The sequence below is a fragment of the Uloborus diversus genome, chromosome 2 (assembly GCF_026930045.1).
Source record: "Uloborus diversus isolate 005 chromosome 2, Udiv.v.3.1, whole genome shotgun sequence".
NCBI classification, from domain to species: Eukaryota; Metazoa; Arthropoda; class Arachnida; order Araneae; family Uloboridae; genus Uloborus; species Uloborus diversus.
In genome coordinates this window covers 26,244,482-26,270,410 of record NC_072732.1, presented here as the reverse complement: position 1 = coordinate 26,270,410, position 25,929 = coordinate 26,244,482, and the positions used below count along the sequence as shown (strand labels likewise).

Here is a 25,929-nt window from a genome sequence, read left to right as displayed (position 1 = left end):
GTCAAGTGCTACACTTAGGTCATGGAAATAAGCGTATGAGATATCGTTTACAGGGTTCAGTCATAAATCAGGCAGAAAATGTTATGGATCTGGGTGTCTTTATAAATCAGGACTTCAAGTTTAGTCAACAGTGCAGTATTGCTAGTAACAAAGCCAACAAAATGCTTGGGTTCATCAATAGATCTATTTCAAACAAATCTAAGAAAGTTCTTCTGCCTTTATATAGGAGTTTAGTAAGACCTCATTTGGAGTATGCTGTTCAATTTTGGTCGCCTTATCTGAAGAAAGATATTTTTGTATTGGAAAGGGTTCAAAGAAGGGTAACTAAATTAGTAAGGGGACTCTCAGATTTAGATTATGATACCAGACTTAATAGGCTTAACATGTACAGCCTGGAACAAAGGAGAGTCAAGAGGGGACATGATTCAGTTATTTAAATTTATGAAAATGAAAGGTGTAAATGGATTAAATTTTTGCGGGAAAAGCAGAACAAGGGGTCATTGTTTTAAGCTATTTAAATCTCAGGCTAACTTGGAAATCAGGAAAAACTACTACTTTAGCAGGGTCGTGGGTACTTGGAATAGCTTACCGGAAGAGGCGGTAATGAGCAAGGGAGTGGATAGCTTTAAGAGGGCCATTGATCTTCATTGGGGACTAATTAATTGACTAGGACCAGCCTAGCTGGGCCCAGAGCCTGTTGCTGGTCGTCACACTTGTATTTGTATTTGTAATATTTAACCTTTCAAAAGGAGAAGTTGCTTTTATCAACTTGCCTTCGTCCCTGCAAAAACGAGGCTTTACTTGAGCTTACTAAATTAATTTAGTTAAAATCAGTATTGCCAAATAGCGCGTAAACAAGTATTCAGGTAGTCTCATTTTCGAAATCATCTTGCTCCAATCGCGAGGTTTCTGATAACATTGCAATTGCACGAGTCCAGAATGCAGAGTAGTGGCGTAGCGTAGGGGGGGGGGGCAAAGGGGGCACTCGCCCCGGGCGGCAGTTTACTAGGGGCGGCAAATTCTGTAACACTACATTAATATCGAAAAGACTTTATTATTATTATTATTATTAAGACGGCGGCGTCGCTTTGCTAGGGATGTATCACAAAATCAACATAAAAAGGCCTCAAGAGTTGAAGATCTTTCTGCTGAAAGCAGTGAAGATAATAGCGGCAAGAAGTTGTTTGCCAAACCCTCGAAGCCACGCCTCTATCTTGACGTCATGAGCTTTCCTCCCACCAGCATGTACAAATCCCAAGCGATATGAACTGTACTTGCCGGCGCAATAAGCACTTCAAAGTTATCAATGCCAGTCACAGTGAGGAAAGGCCAAATTTTACTTTAACATTTATTTTAGTATTTTTCATTTTTTTACAATGGGTTAGGTCTCTGTTAATTGATACTCTGATCTTTTTTCTTTTTTTCACAGTATTTCGTAAATAAATCAAAAATTATATTTTGAAAAAAAAAAAAAAACATCTCTCCCAGTTTTTGTTGTCATGGTTACATTTATGCAGATTTTTAAAGAGTGATACCAAAACATGCACCGAAAGAATTACAAAACATCCCTTCGTCTTGGAAGTGTGTTTGAATTTCATGGGTATTACTTTTTTTTTTTCCTAGAGTAAATAATGTATTTAGCTATACTTAAACTAGTATTGCAATTTCTTTTTTTGTAGGTTATGAATTTTACTATCTTTTCAAAAGGTGCTACATTTGAAATACATCAGTTTATTATATCAAATGTTAGCCCTTATTATTCTTAAAAAATATTAAAAATCTTACATTTATGTCTTTCTTGGAACATTTCGCTCGTTTGGAAATAGAGTGCTACAATACGAAATTTTTAGTTTTCTTTTTTTTTCGCTTAAAGGGCTTCAAATGACGTTTATGTTCTAATACTAACCACTGGAGAGCACAGCAAATTTACTTTTCTTATAGCAAATTGCCTGAAGAGTTAAACTTTAAGCGCTTCTCCTGTAAAATTTCATTTCTTCATACTGCGGCACTCTTCCAAATGAGCGATTTGTTGATTTTAGCATTGAAGGTATTAATAAAAATATTTTTTTCGTTTGACTCAAATTTTGTAGCTTATTTACAAGACGAAAAAATGACTGAAGAATAGAAAAATCAGCTTTAAATATCCTTGATAGTTTTTCGAAAATTTATAATAAACTTTTAAACTGTTTTGCTCAATTTGTGCAACTATTTCCATTCTTTCAAATGAAAAAAGAAACCTGATGTTTAATTTTACTTATTACTTAACTTTCTAATGTGACTGGTGGTGCATCTTGTCAGTGTAGATTACATTTACACTAACATTTTTACTTGAAAAAAGAAAATAGAGATTTTTAATTCCTCAAATGTTAGTTGGGGTTCCTCAAACTTTTGTTTTGTGTGTGTGAGGGGTGGGGGGCTTTCTCAATCAAAATATGTATCTAATGAGAAGAGATACTAACAGGGGTGATTGTGTTCCAGTATTTTACCGAATTTCCGGTATTTTCGGACGTATTTCCGGTATTTTTATGTCCGAAAATACCGGAATTATGCTTTTATCTTCCTACCTCCGCAATTTTTTAAAATTATATAATACTCATCAAATATACCTGCAAGAGCCTTAAGATGGACACCTATCCCTTAAGATGGACAAATAAATGTCAAGATAATTTGTATAACACCAGCTCAAAAGTAACTTTGTAACCCATTAAAAATTTAATCACATGTACACACAATATTTTGACTCAGAACTATTTAATACTATGGCAAAGGTGCACTTAAGTAATAAGGGGTCAAAGATTGCCCCCCCCCCCCCCCCCCCGTTCTCGCTTTGAAACTTTCAGGTATTTTTTGATAAACTCACAATCACCCCTGAATACTATAAGCATAGAAAATGTAAGATTGTAACATTTGCTGAATCAGCTGAAAAAATTTGCTGAGTAAATAGTATGCTGTTCAGTTTTGTATCTTAAGAAAGGCATTTAATCCTTAATTTAAAAGAAAATACTATCCAAAGAAAAGTTACTGTTCTGTAAGTGATCTTTCAGATTTAAATAGTAAATTCAGACATAACCAAGTAAAGTGTGTGTAATCGAAGCAAACAGAGTGGGAAGCTATGATTAAGTTCTTTAAATTTGTCTGAATGAATACCATTTGCTGTTTTAGTTTTGGCAGTCATGGTGGAATCATAGACAACACGGTGCTCCATGATATTTCAATCCCAGACTAATCCTGAAATTATAAGTTTCAGGGGTGTCCATCCCCAACAAGTTCAATGGCGCAAATCCCGCCCTTAAAAATCTCCCTCCCCTTTTATTTTTTTTATTTTCAGCTCTCTTTTTTTTAAATATTTTTTTTATATTTTTTTTCAATATTTTTTATTTAAAAAAAATTATTAAATTTTTTTAAAAATATTAATTATTTATTTTTAATTATTGTTATTATTGATATTTTATTCGAAAAGTTCTGTGCTACGCCAATGACAAACACACACACAAGCTAAATAAAGGAAATGAAATACAAACAGAATAAACTGAAATAAAATAAAATACAAACAAAATGAAATAAAATAAAATAAATTTAAATTAAAAATGAATCAATAAATCAATTTAAACTAAAAAAAACAATAAATCAATTTAAATAAATAAATAAAGCAATTTAAAAAGATCCCCCCCCCCAAAAAAAAAATTTAGATGGCACAACTTGTGCCAAAATCCCCCCTGTGGGGCACCCCTGATAAGTTTGTTTGACCTGCGTCTTTTAATGTGCTATTTTGGATCAGAAAGTTTGTTGCAATACTTGGAAACAAGAGTGGTTCCAGCCAGGGTCGATCCTAGGGTGTCGGCCGCCCGTGTGCAAAGACCTAATGTGCCGCCCTTCAAGAGTAATTTGCATATTTTGACTAATGTTTGACCACCATATAAATATTTTACACCATTCAAATTTCTATATCAAATTCTAATTTTAAAAAAATTAATTTGAATTTTGACATTTTGAATTCAAATTATGTTTTTCGCAATCACGAGTGTGCGTATGTAGCCGTGTGTGTTTGTGTTTGGGGGGTATGTGTGTTTGTGTATAGGGGGTATGTGTATGTGTGTGTAGGCATGTGTGTTTGTGTCTGTGTGCTGGTATAATTGTGTGGGTAGTTGTGTGTGTGGGGGGGTATGTGTATGTGTGTGTAGGCATATGTGTTTGTGTCTCTGTGTGGAGGCATGAATATGTGTGTAGTTGTGTGTATGTATGTTTTTGTGTGTGTGTATGTGTAGGTAGTTGTGTTTGTGTATGTGTGTGTGCGTGTGTAGTTGTGTATGTATGCGCGTGTGTGTAGGATATGGATGCAACCTGGAGACGGCTTTCGCTATAGGAGCAGCATCTTGAGGAGCTGGTCGACGGTGATGGTGCGGATAATGGCGGTGGGAAAATAAAATGACAGGACGCCAAAAACAGTCAAATGAAAGCAATAAGCAATCGTGATTGCTCAAAAAAAAAAAAAAAAAACAGAAGAAGGTTGAATTTATAAAAATGAAGAAAAATTTCCTAGTAAGAAACTTCTTAGGTACAATTTATATCTTTGAAGAAAGTAATAGATACCAAAATTTACTAGTGGTGAAAACGCATTTTATAGTCTGTCTTCGGTGACATCAGTGAAAGGACGGAGGAGGGGGAATCAGGGATTGCTCCCAGAAAATTATCGAAATTGGCGTATGAAAAGTAGTCTGAGTAATCTTTGGTTGTGTTTGGTTGCAAGAAGAAAAGACTCGGGTATATTCAAGGTGCATGGAGAAATTTTCGAAATGGACGTCAAACATCGCTATTTTAGGAACTTTTTCGAGACTTCAGGGGAAGAGTAATGTTGGAGTTCTCTCCTAAAATTCTTTCAAAATTGAAATCAATTCGAAGCTTTTTTTTGTGACCGTAGCTTAGGAAAAATCGGCGCTCTTCCCGAAAATTTTCCGAAACTGAGGTTTTACACAAGCAGTTTAGGGTTATCTTTATTGACATTGCTAGAGGGGGGGGGGGGGGTAGATTCAATCATCTCCCATTGAAAAGTTTTGAAATTGAAGTTTAAAACCTAAATTTAGACTATCTTTGGTGACGGTAAGGAATCTGGCGGTTTTCCTCTGGTAATTTCTCGGCACTATTGTTTCAAAAACCCATTTTTGGCTATATTTGGAAACAATAAGGAAAATGTGAAAAAATTCCGAATCGAAATATTTTTTGGAACTAAAATCCATTTTAGGCTATTTTTGGGAAGGAAGGGTTTTGGGGCTCCCAAGCAGATATTTCTAAAAGCGCAATTGTATGCTATCTTTGGTGACGTTAACAAAACTGAGAAGCTTCGGCGGATCTTTCGGATATTTTTCGAAATCAATATCTGAAAAACACAACTATAGACTTTTGTCCACTTCACTTCGACGATTGATAGGTATATGCCCTAGCGCCGTGAAAAGTTACATAAGCCAGGCAGTTCTCCTCTAGAGTTTTTTTAGAAATTGAAGTCCCAAAATCATATTTTAGGTATTGATTGATTACGATGGGACAAAGAGCGGGCGGGGGATCAGTGTGTCCTCACGAACTGTTTTTTGAAACTGAAGTCAATTTCAAACTGAGGGGGTGGGATTAGGGGCCTCACTAAAGACGCTAATTGAGACTATCTTTGGTAGTACCCGTATTTTCGGGAATAAGCGCCGCACCTTCCATAAGCGCACACCCAGCATTAAATAACTTAAAAGCACAATCAGTAGTAAAGAAAGCTGGATTAAATGTAAGTAAATTTTTTTTTTAATTTCTCGTTATTTTTAATTAACAATAATGAAATATTTTAAAAAATCCCCATTTTGCACTTTTTGCCTTCGGCATCCCTCGATTAGCCATCACTTTCGATGGTTAATTTATCTGATTTCCAAGGGCAAACGCATCTTTCGACAATGCCAAACGGCAATGCAAAATGCAAAACAGCAGAATGATTTCCAGTTGCTTCTGCCTTTATTACCTTAAACTTAAAGGCTGCAGTATAACTTTTCAATTGCTTAGGAGCCATTTCAAAAGCAACTCTAAAAAAAAATTCGTAAAAAAAGATAAGCCAAGAACGCACGAACGACAGCAAAAGATGCAACACGACGATGTGAGTGAATAATAAAATTAGAGCTAGGAGATAAGTTTCCCATTAGGTTGCTTGACCAAGCAATCCATTTTTGTGAGGGAAGTGGTCAATTCCCTTTACACACTGGACATCCATCCCTCTCTTTTACTACTACTTTTGCTGCCTCCTCCCAGACCCCTTCGCTCTGATGCGATAAGGCTTGCTCGCCTACGTGGATCAGCATTTCTCTCCTCAGTGAAACACGTGCAGTCACCGACTCACCTTCCCTTCCCCCTCTTTGCTTTACTTGTCGCAAAAGGGCGAAGGATTTCGCAAAATAAAAGCAAACGATGTGGTGCCATCTGTTAGCAGCATTTTCAACTTTTTTTTAAACTTGGAAAAAAAAAAACACTGTATCCTCCGCACTCGTTATATGTGCCGCACCTGCAATTTTTTACTTTTTTTCTTGTATGCGCAGCGGCACTTATTCGCAAAAATACAGTAATGTTTGGAAATGGATTTCGGGGCCCTCCATCGCAAAAATTTCGAAAAAGAAATAGGAAAAATGTCATTAAGCAATTTTTGACGACATTAAGAAGGGCTGTCCTCTAAAAACACATTTTGGATTTTAAAGCCAACATTTTCAGGCTATGTTTGATTAAGTTAAGTTTGAAGGGGTGAATCAGAGATTTAATTGGGTCCTTTGGGTGGTTTAATCAGCAAAATTTTCCGAAATTAAAGTCCTAAAAACGCCATTTTAAGCCTTCTTTAGTCTCGTCAAGGAGGTCATGGCATCCTTTTGGATCTTTGTTTTGGAGCTACGTTTAAATTTACTACCCAAGGCAAGAGCTCTGATCTGAAACCGGGCAGTTCATTTGTGATTTTAATTCGAAAAAAATGCTGTAAAGGGGGGAAAATACAAAATTTTAGTTCATTCATATATATTTGACTCTCAGGGGAGTCGCAATTTTCCACTGTCTCTCCACGCAGCCGCGATTGTTGAAAACAGAATTTGTTGTTTGAAATGCTTGCGAGAGTATCTAATCAGTATAGCTTTTTTAAATATAATATATGAAATATGTCTTCATTGTTTAGGTCTATAAAAGCTTGGAGGGTAAACATTAGTGGCCGCCCTGGGCCCTGAGTGCTCCTTTTACAAGTCACCCTTTCATGCTTCAGGAGGGGGCCATTTCCCTCATCTCCCCTCTCCTGTATCTATGCCTGATTACCGGTTCTGTCATAAATTTTGCAACCAAATGATGCATGTGTGTAAAGAGTAGATATTAATGAACAATAAACCAACACAATATTCCCTAACAATCTATTTTTCTTAAACTATGCTATGCTGTCGGGAAATCGGCACTTACTTTGATAATTGAACATTTAAAATTTAGCACATTTATTTGACTTATTATAAGTTATCTTTTGAGAAATTTGTGAGGAATTTTGCTTGAATAAAAGAACTATATGATGCGACCTGAGGCCGCCCTTGTGCGGTGCACACCTGCTAGGATCGGCATTGGTTCCAGCTCTAGTTTTAGAGGTGTCTTCTCCAAAAAGGGATCACATAAGTGTTAATTTTGGACATACCGTATTTTCCTGCGTATCTGCGGATTATCTGCTAAAAAAGGCAAAGTTTATGAGGCGCGGATTATCTGTGATTTTCCCCCCCTCTTAACACCAGCATAGGATTCACCGATCGAGACCGTACGCCGACTGAATGTTGTTTATTTTACGAAGCATGCATGTTCTTCTTCGCTGCCTGCCCGTATGTTGGTTATTTTACGTTGCTTGAATGTTCCTCTTGGCGATTCATGTCATGTAAAATAAGCAAGATTACAGTGAAATAGGTAGCCATTTGCACAAGATTAGACCGTTTGCTCCTTTGTCTTGACTCTTTGTTTTTCTAGTAATTAGCGTACAATAATCAAGATTGCAAGAAGAAATCATTGTATTTTAGATTATATTTCAGATTAATTTTGATTTTGCCTTCAAAGAAATTACTTTTCACGTTTTTATTTTAGTTGCTCAAATGGTATGTTACATTCAAACTTTATCTTTTTACATCGTATTATCCGCGGATTTTACGCCGCCGCGGATTATACGAAGCTTTTTTTTCTTCAGGCCGATTTTAGGACCTGCAGATTATAGGCCGCCCGCGGATAATACACAGGAAAATACGGTACATCGGGATGGGGTGCATATTTTTCGAAATGCAAGCCCCGAAAATGCTGATTTAAGCTACCTTTAGTCACTTAAAGAGGGGTCATGACCACATGGCTCCCCTCTGGAAATGCCTGGAGATAAGCTGCTTAGCATCAGCTGCATAAAATACCTTCTCATTAAAATAATTAGGGGAGGGGAGACACCACAAACTACTACAGAGCTTGGCATACCACCGAAATGTGCATTTATTGTTGAATGTTTGAGATTGAGTAGTAGATGGGCCCGGATCTAAGTACCCACAGATTGTGCGGGGGGGGGGGGGGAGATGGGTGTTTTAAATAAGTTAAAAGATTTTATACTCAAATTTTAAAAGTTGAAAAAAAAAATTTAACGTTAAGAAAAAGTTTAAGAAAAAATAGAAACTCAATTTACTACCGAAAAACAACACTCTCGTTTTAAAATTCATTCTTAGGAGGAGATGAGTGAGCAATCCAGTAGGTGATTTGAGCCTATTTTTTGCATTCCCGAAAAATTATAGATCCAGGCTTGGTAGTAGACATGTAAAAAGTTTGCTTCTTGTTTTCAAACAAATTGGAAATACACCATATTGGTGCAGTCAACTAAAGTAGATACAAAATTTATTTTTATTTGATTAGGTAATCAAAAAGAATAGGCAATGCAGTAACTAGATATTGTTCGAAACTGATGAAATGTTTTTTTATTGGGAGTATATGTAAAATAGTATAAATATATGTTTCAAGAAACATATCTATTATTCAACTATGTTTGATTTTTTAAATTATCTCAATTTTTTAGCTGAAATCATATCCAAGCGGGCTGAAACTGTAGTGGATTGGGAAGATTTTGTGAATTTCTACATATTAAAATGTTCAAAAGATGCATATAGTAAAGAAGATAACCCAAATGTAAGTCTTCCTTTCTTTATTCTATAAGAAATCAAAATTTATGAAATTTTTGTCAAAAAAACAAACTTTGAAAAAAATTATGAAATCTAACTTTTAATACAGTTTCTCAGACCTACGATCAAAATTGGCTGAGTTATAAAATTTTGAAAAATCACGATTTTCGGAAATTTTATGACGTCGGCGAAATAGCTCTTAAGGGATATATACGAATTGACAAAGTGTGTTAATAGGTTTTAAATTAATTTTCATTGTTATCAGGGGGCAATATTAACGGCTGAAAAGACTTAGCAAGTGATATTTATAAGCTCAAAGTCTATTTATGGTTAAAAGGCGGGGGGGGGGGGGGGGTATCGAAGTGATTTATCATTTTGTTTTAAGAACCTCCAATTTCCATCCCCCGAACATCATTAAGAAAATGGACATTTTTTTTAAAAATTCAAATCAAATATTATTTTTTAAACAATTATATTCTTTTTTTGTTTGAAAAAAATATTTTTGTTTGATGTCAGGATTGATGACAAAAGTTGATGTTACTCTGATTTTTCAGATTGCTACAACGACGGTTGTTTTTAATATTTATTTAGGGAGTGAAGTTTTCGTCGTCATAGTTACAATTCATCTGTGGTTTGATTTTATTCATATTATTTCAGGGCTTAGCTCAAATCAGACTTTACATTTAAAAAAAAAAGGTTTCTGTGTGTAAAATTACGTTTTTTCAGAAAAAACACCTATATAGGATAGGTGAACTTAAAAGCAAAACTTTATCTTCATACAAAATTTCGAGATTACTAATTCTCATCATTTAAGATTGATCAGAAATAAAAAAAACATGACGTTATATGCTGTAAATGACCTTTATGATAAGTGTACTGGTGGATATCAGCCATAAACCCAAAACCTTTATTTTTATTATCCCATCCTAATCACCACTTCTTTTTTACGGATATACGCCGTATTACCTATTCTAAAAAATTAAGTCATAATTATAGGATGGGTGTAAATTTCTTAGTAATTTCTATTCCATTCCATTTGTGAAAACAAGAAACCCAACGCATAGGCTTTCGCAATTTGTGATTGCGAAAAACATAATTTAAATTTAAGGAAATTTAAATGTAATTTTTTTTACATCTTAAATTTAAATTACGTTCCTCGCCACCAATAATTGCGATAGGACCCTATTCATTGAGTTTCTTTGTTCTACAAATGGAATGGGATGAAAATGAGAAAAAATTCGCACCCGTCAATTAATTTATGAAACACGGCAAGCAATCAAAGTTTTTCTAAAAGAATAATTAAAATAATGCTAACAAGAATATTTAAGTTTAAGTTCACCTAAAGTCTAGCATTGTTTCAGAAAAAGAATTTATGTTGTAATGATAACAAAAGATTCAAGCCACTGCTTATATCGTCTGCACAACTTTTTTTTTCTTTCTTGGACGGAAACGCTCGTTACAACAATTAAATGAAATGCGTAAAAAGATAAAAACATTTTTTTAGCATTACAAAAATTATTGTCTACCCTCTAAAATACCAGAACGGAAGCTCTAAATAATTCAAGCTTTTACGTTTTTCCTTTTATTTTAAATGTGTATTTGTTTCCTTTATCAGTACTCTAAATTTAAATACAAAGATTACCTTTTACATAAATTGAGATACAAAATATATTTTGCAATCAAATTCAGGTTTGGAAATTAGATATTCTTGAAACAAATAAGATAACAAGCAACTATAAAATTAAAAATTAAAAGAAAACCCAACTGAATTGATCCCCTTGATTCAGAACTGTAGAATCAAGAGGGTAAATTGAAAATTCTTTTAAAAGCCTTATATTATTAAAAATAAATGTCCAGTATTTTATTTGCTATTAAATATAAACTGGCAACAGATAAAAATTTTAAATCATTGCTTCAAATTTTCTTGTCAGCCAACAATGAATTCGGTTATCAATCGCGTGAATAAAGGCTTAGCCGTTAGTAAAATCTGCTTTAAAAAAACGTTATAATTCGAATTCTATGAAACATGGAAGTTCCATCATACGGGGAAAATAATTCTCTTTATTTTGGCATTAAATTTTAAATTTTTTAACTATGTTTTCACTGCAAAAATCGTGGAAAACCTTTTAGAGGTTTTTAATTAATATCTTTGTTAATTAATGTCATCCAAAGATGCAACCTAGCTAACAACACTCTCAATGAACTCTTCTTTCCAACATTTTTTTTTTCAAAATCAGTCCACCTGTTTAAGCGCTAGAGTGCTACGGGTACGCAGATACTTCTAACCCCCCCCCCCCCCCCCTTCCTTTGTGTGTCGGGGTTAAAAAAGCTTTTAATCATAAATATACTTTTGAGCTTATAAATAGTACTTGCAAAGTCTTTTCAACTATTTATATTGCCTCCTGATGACAAAAACCCAAAATAAATTTAAACCTATTAACACACTTTGTCAATTAGCATACATTCCCCTAAAAGCTCTCTCACTGACGTCATACCTGATTTTTCAAAACTTAATAACTCAGTCGTAGAAGAGTGATTTGTTTTTAGTTTTAAATGTTATTGTGTCAAGAATATTTTACTAAATATAATTGCTAAGACTGGGGAACTGCATAAAAAGTTAAAGTTTGTAATTCTTCCAAAATTTGATTTTTGACAAAAATTTCATAAGTTTTAATTTCTTTCGGAATTTAAAAGATTTCTTCGAATTGGAACTATACGCTTATCTCTAATGGTTCAGAAATTAGATATTGGTCCACCAAAGGGTGGACACCCTGTATATTTATCTAAAATGTTATTGCAGAGTTGCCAACTGCTCCGCGAAAATGGCAAAACTCCGCGGATCCGCACAGTGGCGGATCCAGCCGATTGTTTTGGGAGGGGCCATCCAAAATTTTTGAACTAACTCGGAACTTCCCAGAAATTTTATTAACATGAAGTTTTATAAACTCAATTTTTGGTGTATCGAGACATTAGATGAGGTTATGGATTTAGGAATCTCCCTTGAAAATGCTTCAAAATTTAAATTGCCGAGTAAGTTTTGAAAATTAGGAAACTAAAAACGCATTTTGTCCATTTTTGATGATGTACCGAGAAAGGTCAGGTTTCAGATGCTGGCCCCAAAATAGTTTTTGAAAATAAAGCTTAGAAACCAAAATATTCCGTCAGTATGAATGCTCTTATAGCTCTTCAGCTGTCCATCCCAAGAATGCACCTTTAGGTAATGTTTGCTTACATTTAAGGAAGAGTGAAGGTGCTTAGAATCCTTCCTTCCTGTAAATATTTTGCATTTGAGTCTCTAAAAATTCGATTTTTAACTATATTTATACATATTTTAGAAAGGGATGGAAAATTCGTGAGCTCCTCCAAAAACCTCCTTTTAAAGCTATCATCACGGTATAAACTAGGGAGGGAGGGGGTCCTATCAAAGATCGTTTGTAATTGAAGCTAAAAAAATTTCATTTAAGTTGCTTTTAAGCAAGTTAACTGATAAGGTCTGGATAAGCTAGTTTCCGTTCACATTTTTTTCCAAATAAAAGACTTAAAATTCAATTTTTTGCTACACATCAAGGCATTTGTGAAAGGGCATGGGAAAAGCGGGTTCTCCCCCTAATTTCGAAATTAAAGCCATAAAAACGAAAATTTAGGCTCTCTTTGGTCTTATGAACAATAGGTATACTCTGAGAACAGCAGCATTTAGAGATCGTCCAAGTGTCTGTAGTTGGAATCAAAAAATAATGTAAAAGATGGCGAAAATTTTTGGAAATAAACATTTTGTTTTGAGGGTAGGGCTATAATTTATCTCCCAATTAAGGCCTATGCTTCTTTTTCAGTAAAACACGTGTGTTAAATTTTGTTATCTTCTCGTATTTTTTTTTTCTTTTTTTTTCTTAAAAAAAATTCCTACAATCACAAGGCTTTGGGAGGGGCCATGGCCCCCATGGCCCCCCTCTAGATCCGCCTCTGGATCCGCAACGAAGTTCTTTTGCTCCGCGTTTCCCGGCCGAAAGTTTCCAAGCTTAAATTTTGCTATTTTATCATAACAAACATGTAAATATGGGTAATTAAAGACGCTTTTACTCGAAGACTGAAGTATCGTTTAAAGCTGTTTTCTTAATTTAAAAATAATTATTTTCATACTCGTGTGTAAAATGATTTATTAAAGCTATAAAACAATTTTAGATATGTGGTTTTAGTTATTTTTATTGATTTTTATACAAAATACCGAATTGCTCCCCAAAATTTTTAATTGCTCCTGAAATATACCACAGATGCTCCTTAAATTGTTTCTCCAAGGTTGGCAACCCTGTAATTGTGCTTCATATACAGTTGAACTCTCTTTTGGTAAGACCCCATTTGGAGTATGCTGTTCAGTTTTGGTCTCCTTATCTTAAGAAAGACATTAATGTATTGGAAAGGGTTCAAAGGCGGGCTACAAGGCTAATAAGTGGACTTTCCCACTTAGATTATGATTCCAGGCTTAGAAGGCTAAAAATGTACAGTCTTGAGCAAAGAAGAGACCGAGGGGACATGATTCAGCTGTTTAAATTTATTAAAACGAAAGATGTTACGGGGCTAAAGTTTAGCACTGAAAACAGGACAAGGGGTCATTGTTTTAAGCTATTTAAATCTCAGGCTAACATGGATGTTAGGAAAAATTATTATTTTAGCAGGTTAGTGGAACCTTGGAACAGCTTACCGGAAGAGGTGGTAATGAGCAAGGGAGTCGACAGTTTTAAGAGGGCCATTGATCTTCACTGGGGATTGTAAATTGACTAGGACCAATCTAGCTGGGCCAGAGCCTGTTGCTGGTCGTCACTTTTGTATTTGTATTTGATACAATCACGTTTAATACGAAATCGTAGCTAAAACAAAAATTTTGTTCAAAAAGTTTGGTTTGCTATTTCATTACGTTCAAAATTTCACGTATAATGCGTACATTTAATCGAAAGTCTCAGCTAAGATAAATGAAAATTTCTGACCTCTTTACTTAAAATGTTCATGGTTGAATGCTGTTAATTTTTTTTTTATAACATATTCATCATTTTGTCAGAATTCTCATTTTGTATCATGAAGAAAATTGAAAATATTTTGCATATAAAATAAAGCCTGTTCATTTATTTACTTGTAGACATTTCAATCTTATCGGAGATAAAACTGTTCATCTTCCATTGTGGATTCCGCGATTATCGAGTATCATCTTCATTTTTCAATATTTTCCAAAAACATTCATTTATAAGAAATAAGTGGCTTTTTTCTGAGTATACTAATAGTTGGATTACAATGTGTGTATTAGTAGAAATATTTTTTAAATATAGGTAAGCATTTCCTCGTTTTTTTACAGTACAGTAGAAGACCGTTATAACGCACACCTTGAGACCCAAGTTTTTGCATTATACAGGTTTTTGCGTTATATAGATCATTTCACAAATTTTGAAACTAATATTCAGAATGTATCTATAGATTAGCACTTCAGAATGAGTTTTATCTGCGATGAGTATTAAAGCACCAATATTACAATTAGTTGTTCACAAATAAATATGTTTCACAATCAAAAGAAAGTGCATTATCCTGCACTTCTGCTAGCTTCATGGTTTGCGTAACAGCTGCATTTTCAAGAACCTGCTGGTATTTTCTATTTACTGTAAGTACTAATTTTCCCTTAAAAGCTTTGAATTAAAATGGAAAGATGAGAAACTGTTTCAAAATTTGATTTTCCTTACAAATTTAGTGCTTGCAAAGCAAAACAGAGGGATTTTTTAAACTTCAAAACATATTGTTTACTTCTGAAAAGTTGTGCGTTTTATAGAGAATTGCGTTATATAGGTCGGCGTTATAACGGTCTTCTACTGTATCACTCATTCACGGTTGTTACAAATAACGGCTAATACAACACTCAGGGCCCGATTAACATATCAAGAGGCCCTAGGCCAAACACTTTTTCGGGAGCCCCCTGCTGGTAAACTTTACAGTTTTATGCACTAGCTAAAACAATTTAAGCTGTTAGCTAAAACGGTTTTAGCCTTTTGGGGCCCCCTCAAGAGTGGGGGCCCTAGGCGGCTGCCTCATTTGCCTATTCAGTAATCAGGCCCTGACAACCCTGCTTTACTTTTAGTATTAAGCAAATTCAACTGTATTTTTGTTATCTCCTATTTTTGGATAAGTGTCAATAATGTCTTTATTTATAGTAATTTTCACACATAGGGATACATCAATCTTGGTACTTCAGTCAATAAATTATGCACAGACTTTGTTTATCCAAAAGTGAGTATTAGTTCTTTTGAATTGAAGGTAATTTTTTTTTCAACTTATTGATCATTTGTTTTTATATCTACTAATTACACAACTGCATCTCTTTGCTTGCTTATATATGCTAGTCATTTAGGGGGAGAGGAGTCAATTTCCTCCTCCTGACTTTGAGAAATTAATGTATTTACTTGTGAGTTCCCATGTTTTTTGCTGCTTTTCGGTTCAACTTATATTGAGTATATATATCCTTTACCCCCCCCCCCCCGAAACAAATTAAAATGACGGGCCTGTGCTTATCTCTAATGAAAATCCAGTATCTTTAGGAACATTGATCTTTGTTCAAAAAGAATGTCTTCTTAACTTTTCTCTTTATTTTATTTGCATTAATTAATGAATAATTTTATTTTTGTTAATTTCCTGTGCAGGCTTTTGGATTTTGACACCTGTACGCAAGTCAGATGTTTTATGACACCAACTGTCCATAATTCATGCAGTTGATGAAAATATAACTGTGGATTTTCTTTGTCTCTCACACTGTTTTCAGACATTAAAATGTTCTTGCGATGCTAGCTGCGTTGCCCCACTTTGTACGGTCTACCTCAAAAATAAAAGTTAGGTCTAGTGATGTGTGTTAAACAACAATCAGGCTTGAACAAAAAAAAAGCTGTAAAACTTCCCTACAGATTGTGAAAAAATAACCAAAACAATTTTTTTTAAATCCCCCCCCCCCATTACATGCAAAGCCTCAAAACAAAAGCTCGAATTTTATTTGTTCATATTTAAGAAAAAAATGGCAACGGATCTTTCTTCTCAATGATTTTCTTCACGTTACAAATTTTAATAAAATCATAGTTCAACAATGAATTTCTAATTGAAGACTTAGCATGAAATGAGTTAAAAACAGTTATAATTCAAAAATCAGGGGTTTCTATGGATATTTCATTCTAACTTTTGAGAGCATTTTTTCAATGGAAAAATGCCATTTTCGACATCTAAAATTAAAACTCGAATGGTTCAGTACTATTTTAGTGTTCGAAAAAGCCCCTATGTTCTTTCTTGGGTGCCCAAGTACCTCCTTGCCAAATTTGGTCAAGATCCGACGCAAACTGGATTTGAATAGGGAAGGTACATACATACACACATATATACTCATATATTACGTGTCTGTTTTATTTATATAGATAAAACAAGAACAATCCTGACAGCATCTGCATATTTGATCCCAATTTTGTGATATTTTCAGTCTGTGAAAGACATTTTTTAGGCCTCTTAAACCCACAATTCTCAATATTTTGGATCTTAATTTTTCTGTTTGAAAGAAAAAAAAAATTATAATTTTCATGAAAAACTTTTATTTTCAATTTTTAAAACTTGGTTAACAAAAAGACATAAAAACATTCTTTTGTAGTTAAGAAAGCGAATTTTAAAGAAAGGACATAATCTCCAAAAAGCGTCTGTGTGTTTGAAACTCGCTATACTCGAGAACTACCCGGCCGATTTTGCTGAAATTTTCAGTTTGTTCTTTTAAGTCCTGAAAAGGTTTGCGGGCCGGTTTGAAAAAAATTCGATAAAGATTCTTTTTTTATTACAATTTAGGCCCAATTTTCACATAAATTCCCGAATATAGGGTTGAAAAATTACTTGCACATATTAATATTATATATCGTTGGAAAGAGTAGAATTTTCTGTGTTCTATGCAATTTGTTCCGACAATGTTCTAACCTACTTACAACGAGAGTTATTTGCTTTTTTAGCTTGAATTTTTTTAAGCTTAGCTGAAATTTAGGCACTACTTTCTTCACTAAATCTATCAATAAAAAAGGAACGGATTGTCCCACAGTTTTCTTTTTGACACCATTGGGAAGAGCGACATTTTTTACTCCAAATCTATCCCAGATCCAGGTCGAAAAACGAATCTTCTACCTCCAAAGGAAAAAAGTTACAAGCTGTTTTCAACCAAGTTTGAAAAATCTCATCTCCATTCAAGTTGTTAACCATTTTATTTTCCGTTTCCACGGTTATGCTTTTTGAATCTACTGTATCTTTTCATCTTTTCATTTTCAGTTCTTAAACTTATTTTATTTTGTGTTTCCATGGTTACACTTTTCGTATCCATTGTTTCTTTCTTTCTTCAGAAATTTTGCATGATGTTTTGTTTTTCTTTTATTTAACTCTGATTGTTGAATATACTTCACTTGACACAATTTTTATTTTCAAGCTAGACCGAGCAAAGCCAGGCAACGCAGCTAGTAAAGATGAAAAAAATCTTTTGTCTCATTGAAAAATATTTTTCATTATAAACATTTGTTTTAAATTATTTTTGTTGCCTTATGTATAACTAATAAGCATGTATTGTTTGCCAACATTTTATATCTGTTTCCCTCACACTGTTTTATTTTTTCCAAATTATTTCTGTTTTTTGCTTGATTGTTTACTTCAGTTTCTTTTTACTCTCAAGCAAGTGGTTTTATTTTATTTATCTTTCATTTTATTATGCATACATTATGTGTGTTCTGATTTTATGCTAGATTTTTAGAGTAGTTAGCATTTATTTATTTATTTTCTTTCAAAAAGTTTTTAAAAATAATATAGAAATGTACAGGACAAGATCTGTTGGCAGTATGGATATTGAGATATGTAAGAGAACATGGGGCAGAACAGCTAAAATTTAGTGCTGTTTTTTTTAATATCATGCAGTTAGTAACTGTGATTAGTAAGCAATGAGTAAACACTTACAGAAACCCTGAATGCTCTTTTAGGTTTCTAAAATTTTAAGTTGTAAGTAGTTATCATCATAAAATAAATTTTAATTTCATTCAATTGAGTCCTGTTTTTAAGTACATAGAGCTTAAAAAGTTAATAAAACCAGAATTAGATTGCAATTTATCTTGTATAATAGAAGGTTAATTTGAATATATGTTCATTTCCAAAGCTTTCAGACGTATGGACTTGGGAGGAATCCATGCTGCAGTACCAAACAGTATATGGAATTGTTCGGTATGTTCCTGCTTTTCATCACTGTGCTAAATTGATTATACAGTGGACTCCCTCTATCTGAACACTCTCTAATGTGAACACCCCGATATTCTGAATACATTTTTATGGTCCTGGCGAAACTCCATAGACTTACCACAGGCTGACCTCCCTGTACTCTGAACACCCTATAATATGAACACCCCAGTATTATGAACACTATTTTAAATCCCCTTCAATTATCACCTCTCTACATACTGAACATGTTCACAATTGGTACTCGGGAATTCCTATGAATGTAATTGGAAAGTCTAAAATACATTCACGATTTTATCACTGGTTGAATGGCACTAAAGAGAAAATGGATAGAGGAAGAAGAAAAATTATTTTCCTGGATATTACTGCATCACAGACGTTACTGCCACCGGACTATATTTTAAGAATCCAACTGTTGTATCAAGTTGTTTTCAAGACCTTTAAAGTATGATTACCTTTTGTCATGATGCGTCGCGTTTAATTTTGAAGAATTATTCAAAAACCCAAAAAGATAACAATCTAGACCGTGGAAGTGGAAGCATCGCAGCCTCACATAACCTCAGATCAACGACTGCCTTGAATGCCAAAGAACAAGAAATTTAAAAGACTTACCCCATGTTGAATGTATGTGGACGATAGGAATGACACAGTGATTACCGTACATTCTTTATTTCATGCTAAATTTCAAAGCAGACAAGATGACAGGACTTTTGTATGGTGATTACCAGGAAAAAAACATTATTCACTTAATAAAAAAAAACACAAAGCCGCGGGTGAAATATTTAAAAGTTCAAAAAAAGGAAAAAAAAACAGGAGCTGGAGCTTGTTAAAAATCGAAAAACGGGGAGTTCATTCACATGGTTTGTAACACATTCAAATTAAAATGGGCGAAGGACGAGCAGTTCACTTTGAAGACACGGACAAGATGGTGGGGTGCATTCCGGGATAACTCGGATATCAACGATGTCAGTTGCAGGCCACGCCACGTTGGAAAATGGCGCATCAGTTGGTGATCGCCTTGGCGGCGGCGTTGAAATCATCATGCAATTAAAATTTGAATGGGGTAAATGCAGCTCCGCATCATCACTCACAGCTATGTTGAGCATCAAAAAATGGTCGTCAATGAAGGGCTCGATTCCGGCACGTTCTGCGTGCCTCACTCCGAAGTCATCATACACACAGGTGATACACCTCCTGTGCTATCATCATCAGTTGCCACGAAGTTTAACGTTCTTGATTAAATAAATTGGATGTTATAAACAGTGGCGCAGACAGAAATTTTTTCTGGGAGGGGTTTTGAAAATCGAAAATTGTTGCTTTCTTTCCCATTCATTAACAATGCGTAATTATTAAATATCAAAGAGTTTCTATAGATTAGTAATTATTCATTCAAAGTACTTGCTTAAAAACAATTAATAATTCGTAATGATATCACTATAAAATGAAGAAAGTGGGAAAAAACACATAATGTTTATCATTAGTTCAACTTTAATTTTATATTCATTTTTTGTGTTTTTTTCGCGAGAACATTTAATACCTCCTCCTCAAACACATTCATGCCTTTATGAATGTCAAATGCTAGCTAATAATGGTTTCGATCTTGCGATGAGAATTGGTAAAGAGCCCTCAGTCAATGTAGTGCGGTAAGCTCTCTCTCTTTCTCTCTCTCTGTAGGTTTCCTCTCCTAGATTTTTCCCTAAAAAAGATTTGTGCAGTGATGGAAGTGCTGAGGGACCATGATACCCTGTAGAGCTTTATTTTAGCTATCTTTTACCAGTGGGGACGTGGTGTGCTCATCATGAAATATAACTTTTATATTTAAGAATTGAGAAGTAATTTTCGACTGCTTCTCCATCATTGAAAGTAGTAAGATATTTTGTTGAAACCTATTCCGCTCGAAAAAGCTCAAATACTCTGCTTTTTTCCCTTGATTTTATCGAAGGAAATGAATGTACTTGTATTCTGGGAGGGGTTTTAACCCCAAAACCCCTCCCTTGGCTGCGCCACTGGTTATAAAATAAAAGATTTCACCTCATTTTGAGGTCTTAAACGTATGGCGGAGAGCCACGGCCGTGCAAGGACGCCACGCACTGATGCTTCAGCATTGCCCTCGTTGAAGGAAACCTGAGAGCCATAAAAACACGACCGAGCGAGCTGCAAGCAGAGTGAAATGGAAAAAATGAATCGCCGAATGAGCGATCAGATCCGGGTACGCGGCGATGCGCAGGAACCAATGAGTGCGATTGGCGCCCAAACAACGAAGGGAAAGCACGCTATCACCATTTTAATGGCGAACAAAAAGATGAAAAAAATCGGATCAACGACAGAAAAATTGACAAAAAGCTAGACGATTGGAAAAATGAATAAATCACATACTTGATATCCTAAAGTGCGCGAAATTCAAAGGGGAACGCGGGGAAAACGTGGAATGCGTAAGAAAAAAAAAAACAACAAAATGGGGGAAAAACGATTAAAATGACAGAAAAATGGGGAAAAAAATAAATGGGTAAAACAATGTAATATGCATTATCACACCTTTAAGCAAAATGTCGCTGAGAATCGCCCAGAAACATTTTCCCTTGGTTGATAGCACATACCTTGCATGAGGATGCACAATGCAAAAAAATATTAAAAATAACTTTTTTTCAAGTATTATACCGATAGCTGTATTGTAAAATTTTATTGTTGAATGTTATGTTAAACTTTTAAAACTAAAAATGAAACAAACAAATGCAAGAGATCAAATGATCCTACTGAGTTGATTTAGACATTGCACTAGCCACCAATATGAAATTCTGCACCTCTGCCTCAGTTACTGGTATAGTTCACCAGGTAAAGTACTGAACATAGTCCACTAACGCAATAGAATACATGTGCATGCATTATCCAGTCTCCCTCTATAATGAACACCCCCATAATCTGAACACTTTTCTTTGGTCCCATGAGTGTTCAGAATAGAGAGAGTCCACTGTAATATGTTTATTGAGCATGAAGTGTCATCTTTCCGCATAGTTTTAAATCTAATGAGAAATATAAGAATTCGTATTTAACGTGAAGCTCATTTCTGAATTTTAATTACAAAATGCTGTATATCAGTATGTTTAAATGCATGCACACACATCAAGGATATTAATAGGATTTTTTCAGTTTGTGAAAATTATTGATATTTATTTAGGGCCATTTTGTTGGAATAAAATATTTGAAAACAGTGAAGACTGTAGCAGTGATCATTTCATAAAAAACTAAAATGGAAAATGGCATTTAAAGAAGATATGTGTACTATTTTGATCAATATTTAGAATATTTGACCTTTTGAATTTCGAAAAGAAAAAAAAGAAAACCATGCAAATTTAACTATACATATGAGACAGTAAGAAGCGATGTAAGTGCCAAAATTAAAAATTTTGAGATAACCAGTATGAGTGGTAAGTAAACCTCTCCTTTGTTTTGAGGCAGTGGCGAATCCAGCAGGGCGGCTATGAGGCTGCAGCCGCCCCCACACCAGAACTAAATTCTTTCTTTCAGCCTTTGTCTATGCATCAAAATTATTAATTTACTACATCCATTCTATCTTTAACAAATTTGCAATCGTAACAGGGGTGTTAGTTTTCCAAATTTCCCTTCGAATTTCGGAAATTTTGCCCTACATGATTTATACATTTACTCTCTGAAAGAAGATAACAGGGAAAAAGTGTAGATATCATAACTATTTGTTTTTTCTCTCTCTCTCTCTCTTTAATTGTCGTGTTTAGTATCAATTCTTACAATTTTGTCTTCTTTCTCGCTGTTTTTCACTATTTGTTTAACTTTTTCAACTTTTCTTTCTTCTACTTTGTTTACATCACCTTGCCAGCGTAATTATTTCGCATCCTTAACAAGAATTGAAAATTTTGCCTTCAAATTGCTTAACAAATATGTCGAAACGAATGAAAAAACTTTAAATATACCCTTAAATTTTGGAATTTTAACACTGAATACAAAATTTCAGATAATTTCAAATGTGTAAGCCAGAAAGTTTCATTAGTAATTAACACCGCTAGATAGCAGATAATGATACAGAACGCTTTTGTTTACATCAATGGACTTAGGTAATGACAAGTAAACCTCAACCAGAATTTTAACGACCTCGGCCGCCCCCAGAACAAATTTCTGGATTCGCCACTGTTTTGAGGCAAGAGATGGTACTAGTATCCCTGGTAGGTGCTGCTATTCAGCATGATTTAGAAAAACTTTTCAATGAACGCCTAGGCCTACCTAGGATTGGAGCTTTATGCGCTTTTCACTCATATGTGCATATTCTCACTGCCTCATATAATGTCCAAAATCTGTGACCGGTAATGCTTTGATGTCACCAACAATGATATTCGGACCAGAGCATGCAAGATAGCATTATTTTATAGTAGGACAACCTAAAATTCTGTAATCTTATATATAATTTCATCACAATTTTCAACAACGTTTGACAAGCAGAGATGTGCTTTGTTTTGACAAGTTTCTTATCTTTACTAATAATAAAGCTCAAAGCCTCTCTGTCTGGATGTCTGGATGTCTGTGACGCGCATAGTGATAAGACTGTTCGACCGATTTTCATGAAATTTGGCACAAAGTTAGTTTGTAGCATGGGGGTGTGCACCTCGAAGTGATTTTTCGAAAATTCGATGTGGTTCTTTTTTTATTCCAATTTTAAGAAAAAAACTATCATAAATTACGAAATTATCATAACGTGGAACCGTATCATGGACACAAGCCAATTGGCGAGGTACGAAATTATCATAACGTGGAACTGTAACGTCGGTACAAGCCAATTAGCGAGAAAATTCACCATACATTATTTGTAAATATACAGGCGAACCAAAAGACCTTTAATTTTTCTATTACGGGCGAAGCCGTGCGGGTGCCACTAGTATCCAATAAGTGAGCTGTTTTACTGGTCACACTTTGAGAAGAGATAACTTGACAGTCTGTTATGGGTTCAAACCAGCAATATGGCAGAACAAGACACATGTTTTATTCTACTTAGCATTTTGTATAAAGTCAACTTAAACTTTTATAAATTAATTATGTAATAAAAGCTAAGTAACAAGTCAAGTCATATCACTTTACATGAATGAGAAGAAATTGCCACCTGTCGTATCATGACTGGTGATTTTCTAGGTTAGGCAATAAGAGGTATATTCAGTAAATTACCGCCCATTCGCCAGGGCTAAAGCAGAAATACATGAAATACACCGCCAGCTCAGTCATTTCCAGCCGAGGACTGCAGTTTCGTGCTTATTAGCACTCATCAGCCCGGCATAGGAAAGTGACTGAGCTGGAGATGGAAAACCTCTTAAGGAAGCCAAGAGTGCAAAACAAACTGGTAGCTCTATATAGAATTAGCACAGACCAGACGAGTGACCGGAAACAATGGTTCGGTTCAGCAAACAAACATTCGGTGCTTCCTTAAGAGGTTTTCCATCTCCAGCTCAGTCACTTTCCTATGCCGGGCTGATGAGTGCTAATAAGCACGAAACCGCAGTCCTCAGCTGGAAATGACTGAGCTGGCGGTGTATTTCATGAATAAGAGGTATATTCAGTTTTAAAATTAGGATGCAGTAATTTTTCTCTTCTCAGGGCCAATTTGCACTCATAAATTTTCCAGATTATATTTATAGTATATAATACTGATATGGCATTTCATTTGTTGCCAATTTGTCAATGACCAAAATATAACCAAAATAAAAACTATTTTACAATGTATAAATTAAATATATATATATATATATATATATATATATATATATATACTGCCATAAAACTTATGTTTAATTCAATTTTTTTTTTTTCAATCAATGCTAAACACATCTCTCTCATTGATATCTATTTGAACACGTCAAGTTTTAGGAAAAATCTTTCTAATAAAGAAGCAACTTGCACCTGTTATACCATGACGTGTGATTTTCTAGTGTTTAATTCAATGGCTGCTCCTCTCTTCTCATGGTGTTAATTTTTTTTTAGTTCTAAGCTTGAAAGTACACTGGAATAAGTTTTTTAGTGTTTAATGCAGCATTATAAACATTAAAACTGCTGTGAAGGAAGCAGTTTTTATGCATGTGAGTTGAAGATATATGATGAAACCTAGTTAAATTAAATCTATGAATTTCTGTTTTAGGTTGAGGAAAGCATTGGCTGCACTGATTACGGAATTTTTCATTCCAGCTGAAAAGATTAATCCTGACAATGTACGCTAATTCATTATTTCATGTGATAACATTTTCATGCTCAAATTTATTTTAAAGTACCTATCTTTATTTATAAAAAGAGGAATATTCTGGCAAAAACTAAAAGAAAATTTACGTTTGACTATTTTAAAGCCTCTTGACCTGGAAATTGGGGGCTTAATCACAGCCAGTGACAAATGAACATTAATTTAACACTTTTCATTATTTAAATTTGTAAGAAATGCAAATAATGAATTATTTTCTTTACTAATAACAAAGCAGAAAGTCTCTCTGTCCGGAGGATGTCTGGATGTCTGTAGGATGTCTGTGACGCGCATAGCGCCTAAACTGTTCGGCCGATTTTCATGAAATTTGGCACAAAATTAGTTTGTAGCATGGAAATGTGCACCTCGAAGCGATTTTTCGAGAATTCGATGTGGTTCTTTTTCTATTCCAATTTTAAGAAAAAAAATTTCATAAGATGGACGAGTAAATTACGAAATTATCATAACGTGGAACCGTAACATGGGCACAAGCCAATTGGCGAGATACGAAATTATCATAACGTGGAACCGTAACGTGGGCACAAGCCAACTGACGAGAAAATTCACTACACATCGTTTGTAAATATACAGGCGAAAAAAAAGACCTTTTGATTTTTCTATTACGGGCAAAGCCGTGCGGGTATCACTAGTTAATAATAAAACTCTTGGAGCTTTTTCATTTAAATTTTGCTTTTTATTTTAATTTTCTTTTAAAATTCATTTATTAACTATGCTTTTAACCCTTTTTTCGTCACTATTTTCTCCTCAAATTTCTGACCCCCAAAAAAGCTTTTTTTTTTTAATTGCTGAAAATTGATATTTTTCAATTGCAATCTCTGAAATGAAATTTATTTTACATTTAAGTTTTTCTATCATGTAATTTGGGGGTCAAATATGTGATATCTTTCCTTCCCACCTATAAGCAGTTTTCCCTGCGACAAACATAAGCTTTCAATGTAAAAAATGCAATCTGATACTATAGCTATTAAATAAATTACTACTTTGATTTGTTAAAAATAAATATTTGCATAAAAAGTATTTAATACAGTTGGCTAAAAATCAGGAAACAGTAGAATGTACAAAATGATTTTAACTCTAAGCGGCAGACATAACTACAAAACTTATGAAAAAGGATCGATTTGTGCGCCATCTCTTAGCAATATCCAGAAATACAAAAATAACCACGGAATTTAAAGGGACATGCGAGAAAAGAAAATTTTCAGTTTCAAGGATGAAATTTTCCCTTCATTGCATGGCATGCGA

The 25,929-nt window shown here is 34.3% G+C and overlaps 1 protein-coding gene across 1 annotated transcript; it reads left to right on the top strand.

Annotated features, from left to right (window-relative positions):
• Positions 1-1,493: 1,493 nt before the first annotated feature.
• On the top strand, positions 1,494-24,691 carry LOC129216919 (probable inactive 1-aminocyclopropane-1-carboxylate synthase-like protein 2). The gene is made up of 5 exons (XM_054851136.1): positions 1,494-1,600; positions 9,065-9,174; positions 15,369-15,428; positions 18,346-18,410; positions 24,574-24,691. The coding sequence occupies exons 1-5, from the start codon at positions 1,597-1,599 to the stop codon at positions 24,650-24,652; spliced, it is 318 nt and encodes a 105-aa protein (XP_054707111.1). The 5' UTR covers positions 1,494-1,596; the 3' UTR covers positions 24,653-24,691.
• Positions 24,692-25,929: the final 1,238 nt, after the last annotated feature.